The sequence below is a fragment of the Hyperolius riggenbachi genome, chromosome 7 (assembly GCF_040937935.1).
Source record: "Hyperolius riggenbachi isolate aHypRig1 chromosome 7, aHypRig1.pri, whole genome shotgun sequence".
NCBI lineage: Eukaryota > Metazoa > Chordata > Amphibia > Anura > Hyperoliidae > Hyperolius > Hyperolius riggenbachi.
In genome coordinates, this window is record NC_090652.1 from 10,488,915 (window position 1) to 10,511,170 (window position 22,256).

The window sequence follows — 22,256 nt, forward strand, 5'->3', positions numbered from 1 at the left end:
CTACAGGGCCTCTTTACTGCATTCTGCTATATGTCACTACAGGGCCTCTTTACTGCATTCTGCTATATGTCACTACAGGGCCTCTTTACTGCATTCTGCCATATGTCACTACAGGGCCTCTTTACTGCATTCTGCTATATGTCACTACAGGGTCTCTTTACTGCATTCTTCTATATGTCACTACAGGGCCTCTTTAACTTTTTTATATAAACACATTGGGTAGGGCGCTGGAAGGCAAAATGTTTTATATGACACAGAACAGGCTCTGACAGGAATTGGCATTGAGGCTTTGCAGGGCATAAGCTTTCTTGGAAACGTATTAGATGTGACAGGCTGTATAAATCAATGTGCTGGCTCACCTCTTAAAGGACAACTGAAGTGAGAAGGATATGGGGGGGCTGCTATATTTATTCCCTGTTACACAATACTAGTTTCCTGGCAGCCCTGCTGATCTCTTTGGCTGCAGTGGTGTCTGAATCACACACCTGAAACAAGCATGGGGCTAATCTTGTCACACTTCAGTCAGAGCACCTGATCTGCTGCATGCTTGTTCAGGGGCGTGGCTAAAAGTATTAGAGGTCAAGGATTAGAAGGATAGGCAGGCAATGTGAATTGGGTAAGGCCTTGTTTCCACTTGTGCGCTGCATTCGTGGCACAGCTGTGACGTGTCTCACGGCGATGGGATCGGACGGGTGACGCGATCATTATGCTGCAGGGCCTCAGATTTTTCCCAGGCCACGAATTCGGGCGCTCTGCATAGACTTCTATAGGCTGCCAAATTCCATTGGAATTAGTGGCCGGGGGAATCGGCCCTTTTTCGCATACATGGAAACCTAGCCCACATGGAAATGAATGTCAGCCCCCATTTCCCTCTGGCTTCAGGTGTGCTCTAAGGTGAACCCGAGACAACAAAAAATATCAAAAATTTTACATACCTGGGGCTTCCTCCAGCCCCCTTCAGGATAATCAGTCCCTCGCTGTCCTCCTTCGCCACCTGGATCTTCTGCTAGGTGGCTTGGTATCTTCACTAGTCGGGGTCAGTCAGCGCAGTGAGTTATATAATAAATCTCATCTCTTCATTTACACCTACAGATTCAACAAGCGACAGCCATGCTAACCTAGAAATAAAAAACACATATATAAGTAGATAAATACTACTTCTACTTACATAACAGATGTATTGTGCTATCCACGTACTGATTCCTGTGAGTTTTATAAAGGAAAAGCAGAAAATCCTATTCTAGGCAGTGTCCATCTTGCCAAGCTAAAGCTGACATCATATCCTCCCTGACTCTTGTTTTCCCCCCTCCCTTCTCTTGCTCATTGTGTATTCATTAGCTGCCCTCCTCCCAGAGTCTTCAGACACTCCCACTGAGGTGTATACTAACAACTGCACTGTCTTTTTTTTGTTTACACATCCAATCACTGAGTCACCTCAGCCTTGCTTGTAAACACAAGTAATCAGAGGGTGTTTCTGATAAGCAGCTAGGCAGGGAAATAAATGGAAGAGGAGGAATACATTATAGATAAAGAGAACTCCCAGCATTCAACTTTTTGGCACGGTTTGGCACTAGGGCCAGTGCTCCTAAAGTATGTGATAACTACTAATCATAACAGCAGAAAAAGTTTTGTAAGTTTTGAATGCAGGATTAGCATCTTTATCACTTAATACACTCAGACCAGGTGCTGTTGAAATTTGATTTTTATGGTGACAACCCCGCTTTAGAGGGACTCTATAACAAAAAAAAAGTGGTCTCGCTGGGCCCCACCGAAGCCACAAGCGACAATTTGTCTAGCTGTAGCACCTGCAATATTTACCTTCCCGACTCCAGCGCAGGCGCGATAGCGGCTCCCCAATGGGCTAAGGCGGAAATAGCCGATCCCAATCGGGTTGGCGCTACTGCGCAGGCACAGGAGACTTGCGCCTGCGCAGTACAGCGGATCTGACGGGGATCGGCTATTTCTGCCTGATTCCGAGCCGAGAGCAGATACTGCGCCTGCGCTGGAGTCCGGAAGGTAAATAGCTACATGCTCGCCGTTCCTGGATCCGCAGCGAGACCCCCGGGGAACAGAGGAGGACGGGGGAAGACTCGATAGGATCCAGAGGCTTCCCCCTCCCAAGGAGAGTACCCCCAGGGACACTTTCTTCTGTTACAGGTGTTCCTTAAACTTTAAGGCCTTGTTCACCTTGCGTTCGGCTCGCGTGTCTGTCTGCGGTGGGATTTTTTTTCTGCGTTTTTTTAAAGTGTTTTAGTGGGCGTTTTTGTAAGCACTTTTGCGGAGCGCTTCCGTCTTTTGATCCGGAAAAAAATCCGGAAAAAATAAATACAATGTATTTTTTAAAAAATTGTTTCCCAAAGCGATTTTGTGAGCGTTTTGCGTTTTTCCTATACCTTCCATTGATGCACATTGCCTCAAAAATACATACCTCCCAACTGTCCCTCTTTTGCAGGGACATTCCCTTTTTGGGAACCCTGTGCCTCTTTCCTCCTCATTTGTCCCTCTTTCAGGACTTTGTCTCTCTTTCTATGTAAATATATATATTTCTCTACTAAAACATGTGTTTGATCAACTCTAAACTTTATTCCCATCCTTTAACCACTTGCCGACCGCCCACTGCACAGGGGCGGCCGGAAAGTGGATCCCGCAAGGACCGCCGCATGCACAGAGGCGGCGGTCCTTGTACGGGCATGGGCGGCGCGATCGCGTCATTCGTGACGCGATCGGCCGCCGGGGACTGGCTCCGCCCACCTCGCGCTGTAGTCCACCGGCCATTCGGAGGCGCCGGCGGGTTACTAGCACCCGGATCGCCGCATACAAAGTGTATAATACAGGCTGCCTCCTGCCCTGGTGGTCCCAGTGTCCGAGGGACCACCAGGGCAGGCTGCAGCCACCCTAGTCTGCACCCAAGCACACTGATTTCCCCCCCCCTGCCCCCTGATCGCCCACAGCACCCCTCAGACCCCCCCCCCCCCTCCCACCCCCCAGACCACTGTTTGCACCCAATCACCCCCCTAATCACCCATCAATCACTCCCTGTCACTATCTGTCAACGCTATTTTTTTTTTATGCCCTAAACTGCCCCTGCTCCATCCTGATCACCCCCCACCCCTCAGATTCTTCCCAGACACCCCCCCCCCAGAGCCACCCCCCCCCCCTCCCCTGTGTACTGTATGCATCTATCCCCCTGATCACCTGTCAATCACCTATCAATCACCCATCAATCACCCTGCCCCTTGCGGGCAATCTGATCACCCACCCACACCAATAGATCGCCCACAGATCCGACGTCAGATCACCTCCCAAGTGCAGTGTTTACATCTGTTCTCTACCCTAAACACCCACTAATTACCCATCAATCACCCATCAATCACCCCCTATCACCACCTGTCACTGTTACCCATCAGATCAGACCCTAATCTGCCCCTTGCGGGCACTCAATCACCCGCCTACACGCTCAGATTGCCCTCAGACCCCCCCTTATCAATTCGCCAGTGCAATATTTACATCTGTTCTTCCCTGTAATAACCCACTGATCACCTGTCAATCACCTGTCAATCACCCATCAATCACCCCCTGTCACTGCCACCTATCAATCACCCCCTGTCACTGCCACCCATCAATCAGCCCCTGTCACTGCCACCCATCAATCAGCCCCTAACCTGCCCCTTGCGGGCAATCTGATCACCCACCCACACCAATAGATCGCCCGCAGATCCGACGTCAGATCACCTCCCAAGTGTGGTGTTTACATCTGTTCTCTACCCTAAACACCCACTAATTACCCATCAATCACCCATCAATCACCCCCTATCACCCCCTGTCACTGCTACCTATCAGATTAGACCCCTATCTGCCCCTAGGGCACTCAATCACCCGCCCACACCCTCAGAATGCCCTCAGACCCCAGCCCTGATAACCTCACCAGTGCATTGCTTGCATATATTCCCCCCTCTAATCACACCTTGAGACACCCATCAATCACCTCCTGTCACCCCCTAGCACACCTACCCATCAGAACAGGCCCTAATTTGCCCCGTGTGGGCTCCTGATCACTCGGCCAAACCCTCAGATCCCCCTCAGACCCCCTTCTGATCACCTCCCCAGTGCATTGATTGCATCTATTTTCCCCTCTAACCACCCCCTGAGACACCCATCAATCACCTCTTGTCACCCCCCTAGCACTCCTATCCATCAGATCAGGCCCAATACAACCTGTCATCTAAGAAGCCACCCTGCATATGACCGGTTCCACAAAATTCGCCCCCTCATAGACCACCTGTCATCACAATTTGCAGATGCTTATACCCCTGAACAGTCATTTTGAGACATTTGGTTTCCAGACTACTCACGGTTTTGGGCCCCTAAAATGCCAGGGCGGTATAGCAACCCCACAAGTGACCCCATTTTAGAAAAAAAGACACCCAAGGTATTCTGTTAGGTGTATGACAAGTTCATAGAAGATTTTATTTCTTGTCAAAAGTTAGCGGAAATTGATTTTTATTGGGTTTTTTTCACAAAGTGTCATTTTTCACTAACTTGTGACAAAAAATAAGATCTTCTATGAACTCGCCATACACCTAACGGAATACCTTGGGGTGTCTTCTTTCTAAAATGGGGTCACTTGTGGGGTTCCTATACTGCCCTGGCATTTTAGGGGCCCTAAACCGTGAGGAGTAGTCTAGAAAACAAATGCCTCAAAATTACCTGTGAATAGGACGTTGGGCCCCTTAGCGCACCTAGGCTGCAAAAAAGTGTCACACGTGGTACCGCCATACTCAGGAAAAGTAGTATAATGTGTTTTGGGGTGTATTGTGACAAAAAATAATATCTTCTATGAACTCACTATGCCTCTCAGTGATTGAATACTTTGGGATGTCTTCTTTCCAAAATGGGGTCATTTGGGGGGTATTTATACTATCCTGGAATTCTAGCCCCTCATGAAACATGACAGGGGGTCAGAAAAGTCAGAGATGCTTGAAAATGGGAAAATTCACTTTTGGCACCATAGTTTGTAAATGCTATAACTTTTACCCAAACCAATAAATATAGGCTGAATGGGTTTTTTTTTTTTATTAAAAACATGTTTGTCCACATTTTTCGTGCTGCATGTATACAGAAATTTTACTTTATTTGAAAAATGTCAGCACAGAAAGTTAAAAAAAATAATTTTTTTGCCAAAATTCATGTCTTTTTTGATGAATATAATAAAAAGTAAAAATCGCAGCAGCAATCAAATAGCACCAAAAGAAAGCTTTATTAGTGACAAGAAAATTCATTTAGGTGGTAGGTTGTATGAGCGAGCAATAAACCGTGAAAGCTGCAGTGGTCTGAATGGAAAAAAAAGTGCCTGGTCCTTAAGGGGGGTAAAGCCCACGGTCCTCAAGTGGTTAAATTGATATATTACTAATTGTAAAATGTTAATATGAAGGAAAATGAACCAGGATAGAAAGGACCAGTGTGGTTTAAATTATAAAACAACATATTTTTCTTATGAAATCTTTAAGGTATGTGTGACTAGGGGTGTGACAGGGGCGTGATCGGGGGTGTGGCAGGGGCGTGGCTTAAGTGTCCCTCTTTCTCATCTCAAAAAGTTGGGAGGTATGAAAATGGCCCAAGCACCGGTTTTCGAAGCAGATCGCAAACGAACCGCTCTGATATGAACTCTCTCATAGAGAATCATTGCACAAGCGCTTTCAGGGTGATTTTGAAAAATCGCCCGCAAAAACGCCTCTAATGTGAAGAAGGCCTCAAAGACATAACTTCATACATGCAGCTCTGTGGCTATTTTATGAAGCTGTAGCAGAAGCTGAGAGCTCCGGCGCCACCTACTGGCCGGTTATCCAATAGCACCCTGGTTCTAGATGAAGCACAGTAGCGGGATTGTGTTGTTAAGATATTTATAACTTCTGTCTGTGTCATTGTCCTTGTTCTGCGGAAACCATTCCCAGGCCTCTGCTGTTCCCGGCGTTCATTCCGCTCACAATCAAATCCGCTGGGAGGCATTTTTTTCTGGCAGCGCCGCTTGTCCTGGACAAGCTCTCCCCGTTCCCATATTATTCAGCGACAGCGAATTAGTAAGAATGACAACGAAATTAAACTTTAATTTGTCAAGTCGCAGGCGGCAAGCGATTACGCAGAGGGGGGAGGTTTTGTGTTACGGAGGAAAACAACGGGGAGGAAAAAATATTTGGAAAAAGCTTAAAGTGGACCTGAACTCAGAACTTCCTCTCCGCTCTAAAAGATAAGCAACAGCATAATAACCTTTTAAAGAAAAAAAACATTTCTTTGTTACAGCTGATACACATCCTGCAATAAATCTGCAGCGTGGCTACTTCCTGCTTTCATGGAAGCAGACACAGTGTTAACATCATGTGTTTACAAATTAGCTGCTCTGCCGAGGCAGCCAGCTGACACATCTGGGAGATCAAATTACACTGGCACAGGACAGAAGGACAACATAGAGAAACGCACCCTGTATGTATTTAGAGAGTTTAGCCTGTCTAATTCCCCCTCATCTGTGACTAATCACCACTGTAATTTGATCTCTCAGCTGTGTCAGCTGACTGCCTTGGCAGAGCAGCTAATTTGTAAACACAGGATGTTAACCCTATGTCTGCTTCCATGAAAGCAGGAAGTAGACACACCGCAGAGTTATTGCAGGATTTGTATCAGCTGTAACAAAGAAAATGTTTTTCTTTAAAGGATACCTTAGCCTATAAAGAAATGTAAAAACGGGGGGTGCAGGCATGTGTAGTAGGCTATCCTCATGCCCAGTATGCCCTCATGCTCCTCCGCCCCCATCCGTTTTCATGCAATGTCCCCTGGAACCTACCTCTGCGTCAGGGGGGTCAGGGAACTGTTGCCTGGCAATACGCGTCTTTGATCACGTGATCAGGAGCACTCTGCGCATGCGCACTAGGTAGTTTTAGCCCACAAAACGGGTTGTGAATCCAGTTATAGTCAGACATGACAGCTAACATTTCGAAGATCTGCAGCAGCCTGTTGGCGAGGGGGAGTGGTCTTAAATGCGTTACCATGACACCAGATAGATGTATTTGACTGATTTACATGCTCCGAGGAAGAGGCTGTGAGGTCTCAAAACTTTAACTGTCTGCTCTGAAAATATCTGGATTCAATTTTGGGCATTATGAAGAAGTGTTTGTTGAGCTCACACAACGCGTTTCTTGGACTTACACTCCTGCTTCATCAGGTGTATAATGAGTGCTGTCAAACACCCCCCTTTTTGGAGTTGAACACTCCGCTACACCTGTGGCACATACCAAATTACATCAAGCAAGGAGGAACCAGACTTGTCGTGCTGAAAGAAGGCTGAAAATGTGACTTAAAGCCCCAACTTTGACAACTTAGATACTTTTAAAGTGAGATTTTCAGCCACAAAATCAAATTCCATTTACCTACTTCTCTGTGTTTATTTATGCAGTCTACATCCTGACCCAGAACTGCAAGCATTCCAATATAATCATAAATGTTTCTGCTGGAATAAATCTTATCTCAGTCAGCCTGGCTTTATTCTGGTACATTGCCGGGGAGAGGGAAGTTTGATATCTCCCCTTCCACATTCCTGCTCCTCACTGATTGGCTGAGGGCAGTTCAGTGTAACAGACAGAGGCCAAGAAGGGAAATACACCTCACCCCTCTGCAGAAGCTACTGAAATACGACCTATGCTGTGTTTACAAAGCAAGCTGGATATGACAGTGCAGTTTCTAGGAGAAAAAAAGAGTAAGGGAGGAAATGACATCAGGATTGGCTTCAGTCAGAGGCAGTAAAGATGGAAAATGTCTGGAAAAGTATTTTCTTTGTTTACTATATAAAATTCATTGAAATCAAAACATGGACAGTACAATACATGTTATGTAATTAGAACAAGTAGTTATCTACTGGTACGTATATATGTGTTTTTTTTTTTCCGGGGATAGTATGGCTGTCCCTGCTGCCTTAATCGCTCCTAGAGTTCCAGCTTGGCGTGAGTGTTTGTTTGGAGTGCAGAGGGTTAATAATTTGCCTTAAAAGACAACATTACAGTCTGATTTGTGCAGCCGGAGAAACATTTGAAAAATAAACAATCGAGCTGCAGAAACGCCGGGCGCAATCTCTATAACCGCTGATTAGAATCAAGCGGCTATTTTTCCAGCGCAGGTTAGACGGCGGAGATTAAACATGTAGGAATGAGTCCAGTTGGCTGGCAGCAGCAGGAAACACATTAGTGCAGATTGCTGGGCCTCCCAGCTGTGGTTCTCTGGATTCCGGCGTTCCGGCGCTCTGCCCATTCTGTGCCGTTTCAGGACTGACCCCTGCCGCGGAAATCCCACTGAAACGAGAAACGCGGCCAGAAATAGCTTCCTCCGAGGACAAAAACATGAAAAACAAACACACACACCGTTCTTTCTCCAGCGCAGCACAAATCTGACTCACAAAAGCTGGAGAAAGGAATGTGTATTCATTGGTGTATTTATGATCATTTCATTATCTAATGCTAAAAACAAAACCATTTAAAAAAGACTCCTTAATTAGGATTAGGTGAGTTATCACAAATTAATGTCCTTTTTTTCCAGGACTCTCCCTGCTGGTTTGGCCAGATTTTTTACTAAAGGGAGAGTGTTTTAAAGTGAGAGGGATAAGGAGGCTGACACTTATTTCTTTTTAAAAGGAACCCGTGGTATGAGACCTATGGAAGCTGCCATATGTATTTCCTTTTAAACAGTGGCGTAGCTAAAGAGCTGTGGGCCCCGATGCAAGTTTTACATGGGGCCCCCCAAGCACTCTATACATAATAATTGTTATGGCGCAGTTGCAGGGTCTGCTCCTCTATAGTTATGCCCCTGCTGTTGTCGCTGTGTTGTTTTTGGTCAGCAATAGAATCCCAGCTGCCATTTTTCTGTTTAGAAACTAAGGGTGGCCACTAACAATCAAATTTCTAGCGAAAAATCGTTAGAGCGATCAGATCATTCTGACCAGAAGTAAAATATCACAATGCATTGTTCGCTACGCCACCAACGAACCAATCTTTGCTTCCCATCTATCACAACCAACAAGAAAATCCAAATGTTGGTTCGACGAAAATCCAATCGGACGACTGTTTTTATAATGGATTGTGCCCATCAACGGAGATTATTTACAGCCAATCCGATCACATCCGATCAGAATTATCTGATACCACTCGAATTATTATTATTAGGACCGTTAGTGGCCACCTTAAAGTGACACTGAAATGAAAAAAAAACGTATGATATAATGAATTGGTTGTGTAATACGGATAATGAATAGAACATTAGTAGCGAAGAAAATAGTCTCATATTTTTATTTTCAGGTATATAGCTTTTTTTTTATAACATTCTCTAATAATTGCACTTTCCACAATACACTCAGCATTCTAAATGATTTCACAGAGCAGGCTACTGACCCTTTGAACTTTTCTCTGCAGAGAAACCATAAATAAAGAAGAAACAATGAGAGACAGTTGAGATAAGTGCTTCAAAAGACAGTGCTGTCCATGACATTATAAAGTTGCAGAGCTCAGAGAAGCTTTTTTGCACAGATAACAGAAGTTTCTTAACTCTTCCTGTACTGGAAACACTATTAGACTCATATCGCTGCTCCTAATGTTCTATTTCATATGAGACTCATCTGTGCTAATAATGTTTTATTACTTAGCAGTACTACACATACAAATCATTATGTCATAAGTTTATTTTCACTTCAGATTCCCTTTAAGATCCCTCTGCCTCTGTGTTTTTGCATTTGTCTTCATGGTCATTATTGTCACCTGTGTTTTTTTGTGTCTCGTTTGCACAGCTGTCCCCGCTTAGCAGTCCCCTGGCTAAATTACCTGGAAACCTGCTACCTGCTTGCCCTGAAGAACAAGTATCCTTGCACGGCGCCTCCTCCTCCTCTCACCTGGAAGCTCCTCCCACCTTCCCGCTTCCCTCCGCCAATGGCTCAGAGAGGTGTGGTCTCCTGCTTCGTTTCATTTGCTGATAATGTGGGGGGCGTGGCTCTGACGTCTCACTGACGGGAATGGAGGGTAGCCTTTGTACCTCATCTCTGGCAGAAAAAAATTATTACTATGATTATTTATTATGTTTATAAAGCACCCACAATAGAACAATAGACAGATAGGAAGACAGACAACAAGTTTCAAGATCATGCAATGGAGTTTAAAGTGTACCGGAGGTGACATGTGACATAATGAGATAAACATGTATGTACAGTGCTAAACATATTAATAACCAGGTTGTTTTACTTGCTTTATTTTGCTGCCTGAAAGAGTTAATGTAAGCGACTGCTTCTGTCTTGTCAGGAATATAGTAAACATCACTGATCAGCAAATTACAGGCAGCCATAAAAGGTTTACTGGCAGAATACAACTTCTGAGGGCAGGGAGAGATAAAAAAAAAAAAGAGCTATTGATCTTTTGGTAACTCCGGGACACTTAACAGGTTGCCACTGATTAGCGACAGTAAAACATTCAACCTAATTTGTAAATTTTTGCAAATGCTCCAGCCAGGGAGCAGATGATAGAATGTAAGATGCTGGCTCCTCGGTTGGCTGATGGGGCCCTTAGACTCTTACTGGGGCCCCAAGCTAATGCATCATTTGCCTGGGTGGTAATTCGGCCCTGGATAAGGACGCTTAAAAAGAACCAACCAGAAGAACCAAATGCAATTATTATCCATATGCTGATTTTTGTCCACTGAAGAAATATGAGACCCCCTTCCCCCTGCAGCTTATGGCGTTACACCTGCTTCCCTCTTTACCAGTAGCAGCTATTGGCACTGCTGAGGTCTCCCAGCATCTCCTGCCTCTTCCTCTGCTATTGCTGCCCATGGCTGTGGGTAAAGACACGTACCCAGGATGTGATTTTTCCCATGACCGGCGAGGCCATTCTTGGATGTGGGTACGTGTGCGCGATTAACGAAAGATGGTTTGCGGTGATTACGTCCCTCACTGTTGTACGTAATGCAAAGCAGCAGTGGGACAGGTTCTCTTCACTCCTCTTCAGCATAGTAGCGCCGTACAGCCAATCACCATTTCCGTTTTCTGCATTACTTACAGGAACAGGCAATCCCACGCAAGCTAAACATAAACACAAGACAAGGGGGGTGTCAACTGATAGATCTCTGCAGGGGTCTTGGGACAATCTAGTTACACCCCTGACACCAACCAAAACATTTTCCCCTTCTTTGGACAGAGTGGAGAAGAATCAGAATCTCTGTCAGGTTTTAATTGCTGTCTTAGCGACTGGGAGATTTACCCTTTCTTCTCCCCCCAGAGACACAATATGAACTCTCCCTCAAGGTCTCGACCTCGATTTAAAGGCGTTAAAAGCACAGTTCTTTATTGTATCACAGCATAGGTTCACACAACGTTTCGGCACCTAGGCCTTTGGCATCGCATCTTGACCTGGTCATCATGGGCTTCCACAGGAAATTTTCCCCGGGGGGGGGGGGGGGGGGGGGGGGATCAAAAAAGGAGGGGGGGGGGAACAATGCGGAAATACGGGACGAAACTTGCACACGCTGTGACCAAAAATTGGGGTAGGCCAAGAAATGGGTTTGGTCATGGACCAGAATGTGGGTGTGGTCACTGGTGGTGGAGCCAAATTTACATGAACTTAGCAATGGTGGGACATTAGACTAGGACTATAGTAAGAATTAGATTGAGAGTGACGCCGACACAGGTGCCCCCAGTTTAGGCAGTGACAGGAGCCCCCCAGTTTAGGTAGTGACAGGAGCCCCCCAGTGTAGGTAGTGACAGGAGCCCCCCAGTGTAGGTAGTGACAGGTGCCCCCCAGTTTAGGTAGTGACAGGTGCACCCCAGTTTAGGTAGTGACAGGAGCCCCCCAGTTTAGGTAGTGACAGGTGCACCCCAGTTTAGGTAGTGACAGGTGCCCCCCAGTTTAGGTAGTGACAGGAGCCCCCCAGTTTAGGTAGTGACAGGAGCCCCCCAGTGTAGGTAGTGACAGGTGCCCCCCAGTGTAGGTAGTGACAGGTGCCCCCCAGTTTAGGTAGTGACAGGCGCCCCCCAGTTTAGGTAGTGACAGGCGCCCCCCAGTTTAGGTAGTGACAGGTGCCCCCCAGTTTAGGTAGTGACAGGAGCCCCCCAGTTTAGGTAGTGACAGGAGCCCCCCAGTTTAGGTAGTGACAGGTGCCCCCCAGTTTAGGTAGTGACAGGTGCCCCCCCAGTTTAGGTAGTGACAGGTGCACCCCAGTTTAGGTAGTGACAGGTGCCCCCCAGTTTAGGTAGTGACAGGTGCCCCCCAGTGTATGTAGTGACAGCAGCAGGCAGAGTCAGACCTCAGAATTAGCCGGCGACCAGTGAGAGCGGGTGCATGGTACTCCATGAACACCATGCTGCATATGTGGAAGTGATGTCACTTCCCCATATCAGTGTGGTGTCTGCAATGTAGCACCCGCACTCACTTGCCGCCGGCTGATCAGAGGTCTGATGCTGGGCTGCCTGCCGTCACTAGGCAGCAGGGTATAGCCGGGGGGGGAAGGTGCAGCTGGCGGCCGGGGGGGGGGGTGGGGGGCGTCCGCCCCATTTTGCCCAACGTCCGGACGCCCATGCTGTTCATTTTCTACTTTGAGCACGTTTGTCTGCCCCTCCTCTGGGCCCCGGTGCTGACTGGTTGACTCCCTGGTAGTTTAACCGTGGCGAACAGTTGAGTGATGAGACAACCTATCTCAATTGACTGTAAAGATCATGATGGCCTTATTTGTTTTATGACCCTAGTGAGATGGGCCTCCAGGGCGTGAAGGGACTAAGAGGAGGCAAGGGAAAGGGTGTGAAGTAGCCCCATCAAACTTTTCCTGGGGGACCCCATGAATTGTAGTTAAGCCACTGAGTCTGGCCCTGGCATAATTCGTATTCCTCTATAGCAATCTCTCTGCTAGAGACACCCCCCCCCCCCCCCCTCCTGGTTTAGCATCTGCCAGCTGACTGAGCATTTCACTATAGGATTGAGAATGAACGCCCAGGGGCCAGCTTCAGATTATTTAAAAACCATCTGTTATCTTCTTTTCAGTGACATCACATGTATTATCCATGGATGATGGGAAGAGAGGACTTATACTGGATCCGTATTATGTATAGGGGAGTTATGTAACCATGCCAGAAGCCATTCTCCATCCCACACATAATGCTGTATGCCACACAACGCATACATAAATGGGGGAATATTGGTTTTACTCAACCATTAAAGCAGATCCGAGAGGAAAAACTAACTACAACAAGTAACTTGTCTATATATCTTATCTAAAATTTAGATAGTTTACACAGCAAATCTAGCTGCAAACAGCTTCAATAGTTTATGATTATTTCTTTCTGTGATACTATGAGGGCAGCCATGTTCTGTTTGTCACACTACACTGAGGCAAGCTGCTCTGCATCTCCAGCCCTCAGCCTGTGGAAAATTTCACTCCCCTCTCCTCCTCCCCTCTGCCTCTAAAATCTCTGGCTAGTAAACTCCTCCTCCTCCTGCCCAGACTGAGCTCCCATAAGCCCTTGCTACCTGCGACTGAGTGCCAAGGCTCTCTGAAAAGCTGTGGGCGAGGCTTGTTTAATTTATAGGGAATTAGAGTATTAAAACAAAACAAAAAAGTATTTGGGTTGAGGAATGCCCTATAAACTATATGTAAGGACACAGTTATGCAATGAGTAAAAGTTTATCTTGGATCCACTTTAAGCCTTAAAGGGATTGTTCAGGCATGATAGGGAAAAAAAAGATCTACTTACCCGGGACTTCCTCCAGCCCCTGACAGCTGAATTGTCCCACGCCGCAGCTCCGCTCTCCACCGCTGGCTCCCGCAGTAGAGGATGACCTCACGAGGTCGGCCTCTGCACCGTCGAGGACCGGGAGCCAGCGGCGGAGAGCAGAGCTGCGGCATGGGACAATTCAGCTGTCAGGGGCTGGAGGAAGTCCCGGGTAAGTAGATCTTTTTTTTTCCTATCATGCCTGAACAATCCCTTTAAAGAGAATCTGTACTCTAATATTCTTACACTAAAAAGCATACCATTCTATTCATTATTTTCTCCTGTGCCCCTCTGTGCTGTTTCTGCCACTCCCTGCTGCAATCCTGGCTTGTAATTAACAGTTTTAGGCAGTGTTTACAAACAAACTAACCAGCTTGTAATAGGCTCACATAAGCAGAGTGTGTGAGTCATACAGAGCCTGCAGGGGGCCTGGAGGGGGTGTGTATCGCTTCTATCCAATCACAAGCAGCCCTGCACATTCCCCACATTCAAGCCTAGCCCGACAGGCACGACAGAGGAAAGGAGATAAGATTTATTACAGAGACAGTGCAATTAGGAAAGGCTGCAGTAATCCAGACCACATTAGAACAGGCATAGGAACTTATAGACAGACTTTTTTGTTAGCATTTGGCTTAAAGAGACTCTGTAACAAATTTTTCAGCCTTAGTTCTTCTATCCTATAAGTGCTGATACAAAACTCGATTTTCCTGCTCAATAGTGATCCATGATGATGTGGATTGGCATTAAAGGACCCCGACAGGCTGTGGCCCACATGTAATTAACTTTTTCTCCTGCGTTTTCTCCTTAGAGATCATTTTCATCTTTTTAGCAATTTAACACTGAAAAAAGTACCCTCAAAATTATTCTGAGTATTTTCTTGTTTGCTGCTGGCTCAAAAGGCATTTTATAGGTGGAAAATATCACCCAGGAAAGGTAGGAGAAAAAGTGATTGGCATACGGGCAGACCTATTAACCCTCTCTCTGCTGGGGGTGGAGAGTGTAATGAGAGGTGGGCAGATTCTGCCATCTGACCCCGTTCCGCCCCGCTCATTAGAGCAGAAAGAGATATGAAATATCTGGAATGATCATATCTCTGCGGCAGGTCATCGGATCATGCAGAGGATGAGAACTGTGGATTCCTCATGTTTTCTGGTATCCATAGATATCAAACATGGGTTAATTATTGTGTTGCATTTCAGAGAGAACCATATCTCTATGTCAGAAGGTGGCAGATGGACTATTCTTCTTTGGACACCGTCAGTTGTGTCCAGCAACCATCTAGCTAATTTTGACATGACTGACAGTTATAGAAAGGATGGAAATATAGTAGAAATTAATATTGTTTATTTCTAGGTTAATTTAAAGAGGAAAATAATGTGATAAAAAAGTGCTTCATTTTTTACAATAATTATGTATAAATGATTTAGTCAGTGTTTGCCCATCATAAAATCTTTCCTCTCCCTCATTTACATTCTGACATTTATCACATGGTGACATTTTTACTGCTGGCAGGTGATGCCAGAGGAAGGAGATGCTGCTTGCTTTTTTGGCAGTTGGAAACAGCTGTAAACAACAGCTGTTATTTCCCACAATGCAACAAGGCTCCCACAGTGTGATGTCAGAACCATGGTCCCGACATCACACTGTAGGAGGGGTTTCACCACAATATCAGCCATACAGCGCCCCCTGATGATCCATTTGTGAAAAGGAAAATATTTCTCATGGGAAAAGGGGGATGTTGCTTTGACAGTAAATGTTTTTGATTGAGATCTGGTTTCCTGACTTTCTTATCTCAGTTCTCTGAAAATCTGATCTAGGAATGTAGGACTGCTGGAGAGGCTGATGTATTGCTGTATTGCATTTCTCTTCAGCATAACAATAAACACATCTCTGTTGGCCAGAGCTGCCCTTGTAGTAACTTCATATTGTGGGGCCCGGAATCTCTTGACAGAAACACTTTCCTTTTAAAGAGAATCTGTACTCTAAAATTCTTACAATAAAAAGCATACCATTCTATTCATTATGTTCTCCTGTGCCCCTCTGTGCTGTTTCCGCCTCTCCCTGCTGCAATCCTGGCTTGTAATTGCCAGTTTTAGGCAGTGTTTACAAACAAAAGACATGGCTGCTAACCAGAGTGTGATAGGCTGAGAGAAGCTCAGTCTGTGACTCATACAGAGCCTGCAGGGGGCTTGGAGAGGGTGTGTATAACTTCTACCTATCACAGCACAGCAGCACATTCCTGAATGAGCCGACAAAGCCGGCAAAGAAAAGAAGATTAGATTAGATAACAGAGATAATACAGCCACTGTGCAACTAGGAAAGGCTGCAGTAAGACAGACCACATTAGAACAGGTATAGGTACTTATAGGATAGAAGAAATAAGGCGGAAAATTTTGTTACAGAGTCTCTTTAAGCAGAACTACAATGTTAAGGGGAATCCTGGAGCATGCCTTTGTGCGAATACCTTCGTGCAAATGGCGCATCCGTGACACTGGATTCCTTGTTTTTGCATGCAGTCTCAAATAGCCGTTCTGTAGGGCTCCCAATAGAAAATGTCTGAGATTACTGTGTCACCTGACTACCCCTGGTGTGCAGGAGGAGATGTCCTGCCGCCAGTTATTCATGCAGGGAGAGGGAGGTTCAGGTGACCATACACTAACCAATTTTCCCCAGCAGATTCAATCACTGTGGTCAAATCTGCCGAAGACTGATGCCCGACACGGCCACTCGATCATAATTTCAATCGATTTTCAGACATCATTTCTGAATTGCAACCCGTCCCAAAAGTAAATAAGACACATTCTGAAAGCAGTTGTGTTGATTAGTCTACACCAGGGGTCAGGAACCTTTTTGGCTGAGAGAGCCATAAACGCCACATATTTTAAAGTGTAATTCTGTGAGAGGCATACAATGGCCTCGATTCATAAAAGTGCCTGCGAGCGGGGAAAGTCGAGCGGGGAAACACCGCTGTCGGTATTTCCGCCTTCAGGGTGGTAATTCATAAAAATGTTGCCTGTTGTGACAGGCGTGCGGAGATACTCCGCTGTAGGCAGGCGTTAGGCTGTCGGGAGACATGCGGAAGCCGGAGAAGCAGGCGGAATCCCTCCGTGCGGTGTTCTCTCTGCAGCTGCTTGGGAGGTCTGTCCCATTCACTGCAACGGATTCCGCACGCTTCTCGCCACATCAGAGGTAGCGGTAATACCCGTCCGCATACCGCTACCTCTAATTTTTATGAATTGACCACTTGTTACTTTTGCTGTGATAATCACCGCGCAAGGCGGTGATTTATCACTTTGCTCGCGAATGTCGGCTTTTCATGCGGAAAAGCCTTTATGAATACAGATCTTGCTGTGTGGTCGGTAAAGTGTGCCGTTTTCTGCATTCCCGCATGCGGGAATGCTTTATGAATCGAGGCCAATATGTTTCAAACTGGGACTGTAGGGCTTATGTCCCTGTTGCCATGGTGTCTTCAGCTTCTCTTGGGTTTCAGCAGCATCAGCAATTCCCCAGACAGGAGAAATACCGACTAACAGCTTGTACAATTAGCTAGCTGACTTGGGGGTTGATTCACTTTGTAGGACGAGATCCCTGCAGTTTGGCCCAATAGGCTGCCTGTCAAGTGATAGGCAACCTATTGGGCCAATTAAAGTGCAGGGATCTCGTCCTACAAAGCAGGGCCAGGACAAGGTCCTCTAGCACCCAAGGCGGAGACACCAAAGTGCGCCCCTCCATCCCTCCCACCCCAGCTGTCACACACTGATTGCTATTAGACTAAGAGGCTCCCAACAACTTAATCTCTAGTTATCTGGCTTGCAGTCACTGCCATGTATCCCCTTTTCTTATTTCTCTCTGCATCAAACACAACAGGGGAATGATAGCTGAGTGAGTTGTGCCTACACTGCGCCCTGAGGCTCCTACACTGCGCCCTGAGGCTGGAGCCTCTCTCGCCTCTGCCTCGGCCCTGCTCCGCCCCCTCCTACACTGCGCCCTGAGGCTGGAGCCTCTCTCGCCTCTGCCCTGCTCCGCCCCCTCCTACACTGCGCCCTGAGGCTGGAGCCTCTCTCGCCTCTGCCTCGGCCCTGCTCCGCCCCCTCCTACACTGCGCCCTGAGGCTGGAGCCTCTCTCGCCTCTGCCTCGCCCCCTCCTACACTGCGCCCTGAGGCTGGAGCCTCTCTCGCCTCTGCCTCGGCCCGGCCCTGCTACAAAGTTACTAGACCTGACAGAATTCAGGGTGGGAGAATTGGACCAGCTGTTAGTTTTGGGGGGAGCGCGAGTAAGTTAGTAGTGCATGCTACAGCAGTAGTGTGCCTTCTTTGAAAATGTTACTTGCGCTGCCACACTGAGCTGTGCTGCTTGAGCAGTGTAGCTTAGTGAATCAACCCCTACTGATTTGTCTGTGAGCCAGAATCAGCCATCAAAAGAGCCACATCTGGCACCCGAGCCATAGGCTCCCTACCCCTGCTCTACACTGTACAGATCACCTTCGAGTTTAAACTTTTCAGATTAGAAGAACTCCATGTATAGATCTGTTTGCCATAGTGCACCTATCCACAGTGGCGGCTCCAGGAAATTTTTTTAGGGGGTGCTATGCAGGTGCTGGACCAATTTCCGGGGGAGCTGACGACCTGCGGCGCGCGAAGCGCGCCGCGGCAAAAAATGGGTGTGGCTACAACCTGCGGCGCGCGAAGCGCGCCGCGGCGAAAAAATGGGCGTGGTCATGACCGGATGAGGGCGGGGCTAACTGTAATTTAAAGTGAACCCAGGGTGAGAGTGATATGGTGGCTGCCATATTTATTTCCTTTTAAACAATACTAGTTGCCTGGCAGCCCTGCTGATCTATTTGGCTGTAGTAGTGAACTGAATTACACCAGAAACAAGCCATGCAGCTAATCTTGTCAGTTCTGACAATATTGTCAGAAACCCCTGACCTGCTGCATGCTTGTTCAGGGTCTATGGTTGAAAGAATAAGAGGCAGAGGACCAGCACGGCAGCCAGGCAACTGGTATTGCTTAAAGGGAGATAAATATGGCAGCCTCAATATTATTCTCACCTCGGGTTCCCTTTAAAAGTGCAACGCAAAGACAGAGGGCCCAAGTTTTGGTGACCCTTTTCCCAGAAAATTCACATAATTGTGCAGGTTTTCTCAAGAAAATACACGTAATGTGAGCAGATTTTAACAAAAAACACGTCCAATGACCCCAATATGCACAATCGGTGGCAGATATGGCCCCAATATGCACAATCGGTGGCAGATATGGCCCCAATATGCACAATCGGTGGCAGATATGGCCCCAATATGCACAATCGGTGGCAGATATGGCCCCAATATGCACAATCGGTGGCAGATATGGCCCCAATATGCACAATCGGTGGCAGATATGGCCCCAATATGCACAATCGGTGGCAGATATGGCCCCAATATGCACAATCGGTGGCAGATATGGCCCCAATATGCACAATCGGTGGCAGATATGGCCCCAATATGCACAATCGGTGGCAGATATGGCCCCAATATGCACAATCGGTGGCAGATATGGCCCCAATATGCACAATCGGTGGCAGATATGGCCCCAATATGCACAATCGGTGGCAGATATGGCCCCAATATGCACAATCGGTGGCAGATATGGCCCCAATATGCACAATCGGTGGCAGATATGGCCCCAATATGCACAATCGGTGGCAGATATGGCCCCAATATGCACAATCGGTGGCAGATATGGCCCCAATATGCACAATCGGTAGCAGATATGACCCCAATATGCACAATCGGTAGCAGATATGACCCCAATATGCACAATCGGTAGCAGAAATGACCCCAATATGCACAATCCGTAGCAGATATGACCCCAATATGCACAATCAGCATCAACTGAAAAAGAAAAGAAAAACCCATTTACTCACCTACAGCCAGAAGACCTTCTTTCCCGACCTCCAGCCCGAGTCCCGACCTCCTTGTGGCGCGCAGCGCCCGCGATCCTCTTCCTTCCCGACGTCACGACGAGACTTCCTGCCTGCAGAGAGCAGGGCTACGGGAAAATGGCCGCCCGAAGCCATGCACTGCAGACTCGAAGTCTGCAGAACAGGGCTCCGGGCGGCCATCTTACCGTAGCCCTGCTGCTGCTCCGTGCTGCCGCTGTGTGAACTGACTTGGCGTCTTTTAGACGCCTGAAGTCCGTTCACTCCAGGGGGTGCTTGGACAATTCTAGGGGGTGCTCGAGCACCCCCAAGCACCCCCCTGGCGCCGCCCCTGCCTATCCATGCTGGATTGAGGCCTTTTATGATTGGCTAGTTCCCAATTAGCATTACAGTACAAAATGAGGAGGCGAGATTTGCAGTTCAATGAAAAAAGTAGGCGGGGAGCAATCTAGGATTTTTTTCTGGGGAAGCAGCAATGGCAGCCTCCTTGTTTCTTCCATAAAGCATGAGCGGTTCTTCCATAAAGCAACATGAACCCCATGCTTCAGGGCAGCAACAAGTGGAGGGTTTCAAGAGGCGGTTACTCTCCCCTAATGTCCCCCTCCTCGCACTCCCCATCTCCCCCTCCCTAGGCACCGATTCACTCACCTGCTCTCAGTGTTCGTCCAGTCTCCCCTATCCATGGCTACAGCGGTGCCTCATGTGACCTATTACATGCTGCCAGGTCACATGAGGCTCCGCTGTAGTCAGAGAGGAAGCAGCGCTACAGTGGCTGGTGATCCCATCGCTAATCTGCTGAGGGCGGGTGAGAGATGCGGCGCTGGTGCAGCACATACCCAGCATCCTGGAATTCAGAGGGTCAGCAGGGAGGAGATGCTGTCTTGGAGGAAGCAGAGGGAGGTGAGTATAGTGCCAATGCCTGCAATGCACAGCCTGATGTGTCTCTGATCTCTGGTCCTGGTTTTGCACACACACATCGGGGTAGGGGGGGATGGGTGGGAATTGGTTGGAGTCCTCACAATGCATTGCTTCATGCCACAAAAAGTCTAGAACCGGTCTTGTTCTCTCATGATGTGCTTACTAGTCACAGAGGGGTGTGTGATCAGCTAGATTGTTTCTTATTGGCTGATTGTGATCATGTGATCGTGTCTCACTTCTGTCTCCTAGTTTAACCTGCAGGGAAAGCAGAACTGAGACATTATCACATGGCGGTGACCTGGGCATCCATCGGGGGGGACAACTGACTCTGCAGTGAGGGGCCCAGGGCTTCTGGGGGCCCTGCCCCCCCCCCCCCCCACAAGCACTGGAAGGGCCGCATGTGCTGGCTGCGGGCCTGTGGCTCACTAACCAGCACACCGCGTTCCAGCACTGAGAGAAGAGCGACATCAGCTCTTGAACGTGGGGAGCAGATGAGTGAGGCCGCTACAGCGGACTTTCTATACTGGGGAACCACATACAGTGATGTGAAAAACTATTTGCCCCCTTCCTGATTTCTTATTATTTTGCATGTTTGTCACACTTAAATGTTTCTGCTCATCAAAAACCGTTAACTATTAGTCAAAGATAACATAATTGAACACAAAATGCAGTTTTAAATGATGGTTTTTATTATTTAGTGAGAAAAAAACCTCAAAACCTACATGGCCCTGTGTGAAAAAGAAATTGCCCCCTGAACCTAATAACTGGTTGGGCCACCCTTAGCAGCAATAACTGCAATCAAGCGTTTGCGATAACTTGCAACGAGTCTTTTACAGCGCTCTGGAGGAATTTTGGCCCACTCATCTTTGCAGAATTGTTGTAATTCAGCTTTATTTGAGGGTTTTCTAGCATGAACCGCCTTTTTAAGGTCATGCCACAACATCTCAATAGGATTCAGGTCAGGACTTTGACTAGGCCACTCCAAAGTCTTCATTTTGTTTTTCTTCAGCCATTCAGAGGTGGATTTGCTGGTGTGTTTTGGGTCATTGTCCTGCTGCAGCACCCAAGATTGCTTCAGCTTGAGTTGACGAACAGATGGCCGGACATTCTCCTTCAGGATTTTTTGGTAGACAGTAGAATTCATGGTTCCATCTATCACAGCAAGCCTTCCAGGTCCTGAAGCAGCAAAACAACCCCAGACCATCACACTACCACCACCATATTTTACTGTTGGTATGATGTTCTCTTGCTGAAATGCTGTGTTACTTCTACGCCAGATGTAACGGGACACGCACCTTCCAAAAAGTTCAACTTTTGTCTCGTCGGTACACAAGGTATTTTCCCAAAAGTCTTGGCAATCATTGAGATGGTTTTTTTTAGCAAAATTGAGACGAGCCTTAATGTTCTTTTTGCTTAAAAGTGGTTTGCGCCTTGGATATCTTCCATGCAGGCCGTTTTTGCCCAGTCTCTTTCTTATGGTGGAGTCGTGAACACTGACCTTAATTGAGGCAAGTGAGGCCTGCAGTTCTTTAGATGTTGTCCTGGGGTCTTTTGTGGCCTCTCGGATGTGTTTTCTCTGCGCTCTTGGGGTAATTTTGGTTGGCCGGCAAGGTTCATTACTGTTCCATGTTTTTGCCATTT

General features: G+C 47.2%; 2 protein-coding genes across 3 annotated transcripts in view; both read left to right on the plus strand.

Annotated features, from left to right (window-relative positions):
• RGS11 (regulator of G protein signaling 11) overlaps positions 1-22,256 on the plus strand; it is a 216,460-nt gene that overhangs the window by 187,081 nt on the left and 7,123 nt on the right. The window contains exon 18 of one of the 2 annotated variants that reach the window (XM_068243575.1): positions 9,818-9,969. The exons of the other annotated variant lie outside the window; for it this stretch is intronic. Within the exon in view, the coding sequence (XP_068099676.1) occupies positions 9,818-9,969 (152 nt within the window). The remainder of the gene's footprint in view (positions 1-9,817; positions 9,970-22,256) is intronic. 2 annotated transcript variants of the gene reach the window in all.
• LOC137524086 (NXPE family member 4-like) overlaps positions 1-22,256 on the plus strand; it is a 405,433-nt gene that overhangs the window by 106,172 nt on the left and 277,005 nt on the right. The gene's annotated exons all lie outside the window — the stretch shown is intronic.